Here is an 8,536-nt window from a genome sequence, read left to right as displayed (position 1 = left end):
GGACTGTGGGTGTGTGTGTGTTCTCCTTTATTGCCCGTGAACCTTTGATCCCCTCCCACAGTGAGGAGAGAGCGTTCTCAAACTAAGGGGGGTTGGGAGATAGGTTGGAAACTCTGGCTCTCAACCTTATCCCACAGGGTCCATTGAGCTCGTGAGGCTGAGTGGAGAGCGAGCAGAGACTGACCCGTCCTCAGGTGGGACCATGGGTTCAAGGGACTGTCCATTAACTCCCTCCTTGAAGGAGGCAGAGACAAGTCATTCGTGCCGTAGGATCCCCAAAGCATAGATCGTGCCGTAGGATCCCCAAAGCACAGATCTTGGTGGGGAGGGCACCCAATGTGATCTCTTCCACTACTCTCTGAGCTTGAGGGCAGAAGATCTATCTTACTCATCTCTATATGCCCAGAATCGAACACAAAGCCTGGAATATAGTGAGTCAAAAAATACATGTGGACTCACAAGATGTGTGAAAAGTGAGAGACTTTCCCAGTTAGCTAAATGAAATTAGATGTACAAGTAACATCCGGGAAGGTCTAAGGACTGAAGCAGAATCTGTGTTTCCTCATGGCAGCCACAGAAAAGAGTCCGAGTGTACTGGATGCAAAGGATATACATGCCCAGGAGGGTGCCACCTTCCCCACGGGCTTTATGTCAGCCCCCCCAAACCTTCTTTCTCCTTTGATCAAAGCAAACCAGTTTGGCCAACCAGGTCCAAGATTCTTGGGTAGGGCTGGAAAGAAAGGGACGGTGAATAGGTGTTTTCGTTTGCTGTTTTCCAGCGCTAGTGGGAGAGTGCTTGCCCCACCGAGAATGGCTTCAGCGCCGTAGAGGACTTGCTTCTCTAGCTGAGGTTGCTGCCATGGGGGCTCCCCCGACTCCCTTGAGAATGAGCGAGTAAAGCTTTCACACACCAGGTGATATGGATGAGCAGGGGGAGGGGGTCCATTCTATAGAGGCCACCTCTTACTGGTGAGAGTTTCTCTTCTCCTCCTTTCCAGACTTTTCTCTGGGGAGCTTTCTTCAGGGTGGGGCCCATCTAGAGGTGGAGATGTTGCATAGCTGTTCTTGGGACAGTCCTGTTACCTTGCACATTTGCCTTTGCTGGTGGCCTCTAATTCCTGACACTGCTGTGTAGGTCCTTTATATCCTTACAACCCTGGCTGCATTAATGTTTCATCGTTGTTTTATTTTATTTTATTTTTTTTAAGATTCTTATTTATTTGAGAGAGAGCACGAGTGGGGGTAGGGAGAAGGGCGGAGGGAGAGAGAGGGAGAAGCCGACTCCCCGCTGAGCAGGGAGCCCGACGTAGGGCTGTCATCAGTGATTTCTCCCATTCGCCATCAGAGGGCGCTCTTGGCTTTGCTGCCAAACCTTTTCTTTCTGTAAGGCGGCTTTCTCTAGTGTCTTCTCTGGGCGAGGTGGAGAATTTTGCGGATTGGAGAGCCAGTTGGTAATTCGAGGACTGGTGAGGCCAACCAAGTCTCTGGTCATTTCTAGCCAGGATTACGACCAATTCAGGCCTAATTAATAATATCTGAAAAATGTCCTCAAAGAATAGCTGTGCCCCAAATGTGACATGAAGATGAAAATTTGCCTGATGTGGTAAAAGAATGGTCAGAACCTCAGACCGGAAAGGGGCAGTGGGGGAAGCTTTAACCTAGGCCTCACACTTAGGAAGGACCAAAATTGAGGCTATTGATACGATCTCCAAAAAATAAAGATTATTTTATTAGAGGTGTTAATGTGTTCAATGTAAACATTTAAAATATATGCATTTTTAACTTTTGTCATTTAGTTTTTAATATAGGGAGATATTTTCAAAATGTGACCCCCCCCCCCCGGAAAGGCAACATTAGGTGACAATAATTATTCTGATTTTTATTTGTTTTATTTTATTATTTTTTAAAGATTTTATTTGTTTATTTGAGAGAGAGAGCAAGGGCAGGAGAGAGCACGAGCTGGGGGAGGGGCAGAGGGAGAGGAAGAAACAGGCTCCATCCCAGGACCTTGAGAGTATGACCTGAGCCAAAGGCAGACGCTAAACCGACTGAGCCACCCAGGCGCCCCTCTGATTTTTAAAAAGCTCATCCGTAATTCATTCAAGAGTATTTATTGAGTATCACACCATGCCAGGTGCAGATTTCAAGTTCAATTCCAAACTAAGCAAGTAAAACTCTTTCTGCCAACTTGTTTTAGTGGTACTAAAAAATACTTTGCATTTTACATTGTGCCTTCTGATTTTTAAAACCTCACAAGGCCTGAATTTCGCAGCAATTCCCTTGGTAGGTGAGGTATTTTCTCTGCTTTACAGGCAATGGGATGCCTTTTAATGGAGATGATTTTTACATGCTTTAAATATTTTAAAGGGGTTGATGAGCATTCTGACAATTTCAGTAGAAGTACACACTTAGGTGGATGGATAAAAAACATAAAGAGAAAGTGTTTGAAACCAAATATGAATCAGTATCTGTGTGTAATAGGGTGTCAAGGAGTCTCTTGGGGGAGCTAACATCTCCCACATTCTTCATCAGCATCTTCTGTTTTGGTGTGGGTAAGTAGTGTTTTCTGAGTCTTTTGGAAACTTCCCTGTAAGTGAAACTTCAATGCCTCATTGCAACACCAAAGTCCTTTTGTAGAAGTATCTACCTTGAAACTGACAAAAAGTTCTGCTTTCACGTTGGCTGTAACTTTCTACTCACCGCTTTCAGGTTGGCTGTAACTTTCTATTCACCGCTTTCACGTTGGCTGTAACTTTCTATTCAATCCTAGCTAGTCCTGACTTTTCTGACAAGAAGCCTTCATTTTTATAACAAGGGATTACATTTTTTAAAACGTTTTATTTATTTATCTGACAGAGAAAGAGAGAGCACAAGCAGGGGGAGCAGCAAGCAGAGGGAGAGGAAGAAGCAGGCTCCCCGCTGAGCAGGGAGCGGGACGCAGGACTAGATCCCAGGAATCATGACCTGAGCCAAAGGCAGACGCCCAACCCACAGAACCACCCAGGCGCCTCAAGGGATTACATTTTAATCTTTGAGATTAATTTTTGAGATTACTCCATCCCCTATGAGTCTTACGTGTTACAGCTGTAAGGCATTATAACCCACTTCTCATCTCTGATATCTGGCAGTATCTGTTTCAGTTAGATAGATCAAAGGACATCTTCTCTAATTTTGGAAAGAAAAAAACCATAAAGGTCACAGAAAAAGAGAGGATGTCATTGATAATCCGAGTACGTGTTCTATTTGTGGGGGTGGGGGCGGTATCCAACGTCGTCTGCTGAGTAGTACCCAGTAACTTCGAGATTGTGTTAAATATGCACAGACTTGATTGCTGCGCTCATAAAAATGACTTGATCTCCGGGGTAGCTGGAGAAGAAAAGAATCCTGTCCTCCAACCTTGTCAGAAAGACCGTGCCAAGTTAAAAATGATACACAAGAAGTCAAAGTCAACTGGAGAAGCACAAGCAATAGTATGGCTGAAGTCCTAATACCCCCTTCTATGGAAAGCCATCCCAGTAGATAAGTAGCTAAACCACACCAAGCAGTGTGCTCTAGCCAAAAAAAAAAAAAAGAAAAATCTACTTTTTAGCTTCGATTTAGAGCTAGTATCTTTAAAAACAAGCATTGAGTCCACAGATATCTTTTGAACGCTCACTATGTGCACAGTATAATGCTTGGCACTGTGGGAAGAAAAAAACCCTAAAAGATAGTACCTGTGCCCTAAAAAGAACCGTTCACATAGCAAGCTGTTAAATATATTTTATGTTCATGAAGTGCTTAAAGGTGCACATTTGCCAGCTGAGGAAATGGCAGCATTTTAGTCAAGACTAAACAGGGTTCGATTTCATTTGGGCCCATTTAAGTGGTGCTGTCTTGGTTGCCCATGATGTTGTGCTTACCTTTCCCGGCATCCTCCCTATGACATCGAGTGGACAACGATGAGATTTTAACTGACTACTTTCCCCGAGATGGTTGCATTTGTATATGGGACACAGACTTCTGTCCCGGGCAGCTGATGGGCTGGAAAGGCAGGGACGCTGGTGGATGCCTGTTTAAAGTGCTGTGAGCAAGAGGGGAGAGCCTGGGCCAAGCAGGGGGCGGCCGAGGCTTCTGGATCTTGCTGCACAGGGCTCTAAGCAACCGGCCCATGGAGAGTATTCTAACAGGCTTAGTGATAGAAGATGGAAGAACCGAAGTAGGCAAAGAATGGGTTGGGTGGGGCTGGGGGCTCAAAAGGGCAGTCCTGACAGCAACCTAGTAGCTAGGTCCAAATTAAGCAAGTCTGCCAATGCCACCCACTTAAAAAATCCACAGGAGCATCCAAAGCACCCAAGCATAATAGCTGAGACCACAAGAAGAGGACAGCGTGTGCTGAATGGAAATTTGAAGATTGAGTTAATTTCTTTGGAGGGCAAATCTGAGTGATAATTCACCTCTGAGCAGAATTCATTTGTAAGTCTGAGAAAGTGAGCTCTGACAGTCCCTTTGGAGCACTGAGGGGTCCAAGAGCGAAGGAGACCAAGCCCTTCCTCTTCTCTCTGAGATGCTGCTGGAGCCATGCAAAGTTCAAGGGCAAGTCTTGTCTACCAGGAATGGGAAAGGAAGAAGTTCCTGGGTTACCCTAAAGGTGAATTGGAAAGAGCCTTGGAGGAGGGGAAGATTGAAGAGGAGCCTAGAAGCGTCAGGTTGTCTATGTGCTAGAAATTCACCAGCAAGGGAGGCCAGGGGCCTGCATCGTACCCAGCTCTTCTACCATCCAGATATCCAAGCAATTAGAAAATCCACCCTCTTTCCATGTTTGCGTTGCCTGTCAAGAAACTCGGAGCTGTTTCTGAACCTTTGTCTCATCAATACACAAGCAGAATATCATAATATTCTTAGCACACTGAAGTTTTAAAGAAAACAAAGCTGCAGTATGGCCAGAGGCTGGAGGCCCCAGAGAATGGGCATCTAGGGAGTATGTGTATTCCATCAGCGGTGGTTCAGGGACAAACGCCAGCTAGAGGTTCTGAATTATGAACTGGTTTGTTACAGGGCGTGTGTATAACATCCGATACATTATTAGATATTAATATATCATTAAATATTAGGAACTGGCTTATGACATATCATACGTATATACCCTATATATTGTTATATTTCTAGGTCCATATACTGGTCCTCCTAATATGCGGCTTTACATCTTTTATTTCTCCTTACACGATTTTATTTGATTTTAATTGTAAACTTCCTCCGTTCTTTAGGTGAAATGTGGAGCACAAATTTAAAATAATATGCGTCTTACTTTGCAAGTTTGCTGTGTGCCAAGCCCTCTGCTTTTGCTTCCGTAAGGGCCACAGCACTAACAGCGAGGCCTCTTCTCGGCAGCTTGGGGTTCCCAGCCCGGAACGAAATCCCTTCAAATGAAACACTTAGCTAATGCCTGGCAGACGTTATAGTATTCTTTTTGTTGTTGTTGTTTTCCCATTTTAATGCTTGAAATAACCTCATGCGATGGCTGCTCTTATTTTCCTTTGGCGCGGGTGGGAGGTGGACAAGAAAATGCAAAGCCTCCGGGGAGCGAAGCGCCGTACCCCAACCTCACAGACACAGGAGGCAAACCCACAATTAGTTCCGAGTGGTCCCGCCTTCAAAGTGTTCGTCCTCAACTTCTATCCTCTAGGGGCCTCTTGTGTGCGTGGCAGCCACCCGGCTCAAAGGCGGGGGTGGTTTTCTACGCGGGTCCCCGGTGGCCCCCGAGCTCGCCCAGTACCCCCCTCCTCCCGCTCGGTCCCCCGAGAGCCGCGGAGCTCGGGGCGGGGGGCGGCGTGCCGCGCAGTGGGCTCTGGGCTCCAGGGGTGGTCGGGGGAACGCGGGTGGAGGACCAGCGGCAGGCTGGCCCCGCGAAGCCCGCCGAGAGGAGGGCAGGGTAGGCGCGTCCTCCTCCGCTCAGTGCGCTGCGTCCCGCGCACGGATGCTCGGATGCTCCGTTGAGGAACAAGGGGGGTGGTTTACTGCTTTCATTGCTTCCATCCCAAATTGAGACGGAGCGGCTTTGTAGCCAGATCTGGGCAGGCTCTGGATGTTAAAACACAGCACTTTTTTTTTTTTTTTTTAAATTGAAGCCTCCCAGCCGCGGTCCCCGCCCTGTCGCCGTGCCTCCTGGTCGGGGTCGCCGGTCGGGCTCCGCGCGCGCCGCGGCGAAAGAAACGAGCGGCCGCCCGGGTGTGCGGACCCCGCGGGGGGAGTCCGCGCGCAGTGGGACCGGGAGCCTGCGGCGAGCCGGCGGCCAGAGCTGCGCTCCGAGACGCTGGAACCGGGAGGTTCGGGTCCCGCCCGCCGTCCGCTCCGACTTCCTGCGCCGATCGCCGCAGCGCGCGCCCGGCCGCCCCGCGGTTCCCCCTGCGGGAAGGTCGGTGTGAGCTCGCATCTACTCAGATCGACAGGAGGTGTGCCGACAGAAAAGATCGGAAATACAGAAGGTACGTCGCTTTAAAAAGTTTTAAAAAATGCAGTGATGGTTGCCCCTTTAGGAAAGCACACAGACGCAATTATATGTATGCGTTTAAAAAATACAAGCGATTGCGCACCGACTGAGAAGGAGCTCTTTACCGTGGTGGCGGAAACATTCTCTTATCTTGTTTGGGTGCGATGGTGGCAGAGGAATTAAGCTGTCAAAATTTGTAGACACTGCACTGAAGATCTGCGCATTGTATCGCGCGTACACGGTACAGCAGTTGAAAAAAAAATCGGAACATAAATCTGCGTGCACGTAAAAAGTTAGTAACGTTGCACACTGCGCGTAGAAAAGCCGATTCAGCGCCCGCGTAGATGTACATTTTGGCAACGGAGCGCGGCTCTCTGTGGGGCCGTTTGTTTCTGCAAGCTCGGCCCGGCCGGGAATGGGAGAGGGAGAGGAGGCGGCTGACATCACTCGGGGCGGGGCCGCGGCGCTAAGAAAAGTCGGTGGGGCCCGAGCGGTCCCGGCACAGCCTCACCATGAGCTGCGGCAACACGTCCGAGCGCCACATCCTCGGCAGCTCGGACCAGCTGGTCCTGCAGCCGCTCTGGGACCAGCTGCGCGCCCAGGACGCGCTCACGCAGTCGCCCCTGTTCGCCGTCCTCTTTTCCATCTGCACGTACGTGGGCTTCTGCCTGCCCTTCGTGGCGCTCGACGTGCTGAGCCGCTGGGTGCCCGCGCTGCGGCGCTACAAGATCCACCCGGACTTCTCGCCGACGACGCGGCAGATGCTGCCCTGCTTGGGGCAGACCCTCTACCAGCACGCCGTGTTCGTGCTCCCCTTGACGCTGCTGTCCTGGGCCCGCGGCCCGGCCCCCTGGCCCCGCGAAGCCCCCGAGCTGCTGCAGCTGGCGGGCCACGTCCTGGGCTGCCTGCTCCTCTTCGACGCGGAGTTCTTCGCGTGGCACGTGCTCCATCACAAGGTGCCGTGGCTTTACCGCACCTTCCACAAGATGCACCACCGCAACTCGGCCTCGTTCGCGCTGGCCACGCAGTACATGAGCGCCTGGGAGCTGTTCTCCCTGGGCTTCTTCGACGCGGTGAACGTCACGCTGCTGCAGTGCCATCCGCTCACCGTCCTGGTGTTCCGCGTGCTCAACATCTGGCTGTCGGTGGAGGACCACTCCGGCTACGACTTCCCCTGGTCCACGCACAGACTGGTACCCTTCGGGTGGTACGGCGGCGTCACGCACCACGACCTGCACCACTCGCAGTTCCACTGCAACTTTGCCCCTTACTTCACGCACTGGGACAGAATCCTGGGCACTCTTCGCTCCAAGTGACTGGCAGCCTCCCAGCCGGGCTGCGGTGGCGGAGGGGGGCGCCCCCTTCCCCACGCGCCCGCCACCCCGGAACCCAGGACTGCCGCAGGGCACTTCAACTTCAATCAGGAGAAACACACCTGAGCTGTTGTGTCTTGCTTTGTTTTTGTAAGTAATTGATTACCTGTTGGAGATTTAAAATCGGATGTATTTTCACAGTCTGGTGAAGTGATTTATATCGTTTCTGTGTATTGACAGTTGTATTCTTGGAGTCAGATTCTAGCTCACTTCAGTAGCCTTGATTCCTGGATATGTTAGACACTCATCACTGGCATAGTTAAACCATCTCAAAGAGGATTTGACTGTCGGACAAGGAAGGTCTTATGTTTGAAAGTGTCCTAGAAATAGGCTAAAATAACGTGTTCTTATGGAGAATGTGATCTCTGACTCTATTAGCAAAAAAACATGTTCCTGCTGGATAGCGATCACGATTTTTGTGCTTCTTTCTATTTTTTCATGTAACTGTATATTTATTATTGAAAGAAATGTTATTTGTATTTTTTTTAAAAAAAGAAAGAACAGAACATAAACCAAACCAGTACCAGCTACTGTTTCACTGGCATTTAGACTGACTGATACTAAAACCGGAAGAGGGAGCTGGGCCGGCAGGTGTCTTTCAGAGCCTCCATCAGCCCTAGAAGGAGAGGGATCTGGTGGTGGGGTGTTTTGTGGGGGATTTGTAGGCAGGCGGAGGCAGGAGAAGGGGTCAATTTGT

At 49.7% G+C, this 8,536-nt stretch overlaps 1 protein-coding gene across 6 annotated transcripts in view; it reads left to right on the top strand.

Moving 5' to 3' along the window:
• The first annotated feature begins 5,658 nt into the window (after positions 1–5,658).
• CH25H (cholesterol 25-hydroxylase) overlaps positions 5,659–8,536 on the top strand; it is a 47,207-nt gene continuing 44,329 nt past the window's right edge. For 5 of the 6 annotated variants that reach the window (XR_008506310.2, XR_010412417.1, XR_010412416.1 and 2 more), the window contains exon 1: positions 5,659–7,929. Coding sequence is in view for 1 of the 6 variants with exons in the window: in XM_045876200.3 (XP_045732156.1) it covers positions 6,979–7,782 (804 nt within the window). In the remaining 5 variants the exon portion in view is untranslated. Of the gene's footprint in view, positions 8,357–8,536 lie in introns of those variants that run through there. The other variant, XM_045876200.3, reaches the window with a different exon arrangement.

The sequence above is a fragment of the Mirounga angustirostris genome, unplaced genomic scaffold, assembly GCF_029215605.1.
Source record: "Mirounga angustirostris isolate CCGP_5_RB_7025 unplaced genomic scaffold, mMirAng1.0.hap1 SCAF_6, whole genome shotgun sequence".
Lineage (NCBI taxonomy): Eukaryota > Metazoa > Chordata > Mammalia > Carnivora > Phocidae > Mirounga > Mirounga angustirostris.
Note: the sequence above shows the minus strand (reverse complement) of the source record. Positions and strands in the feature narration are given on the sequence as shown.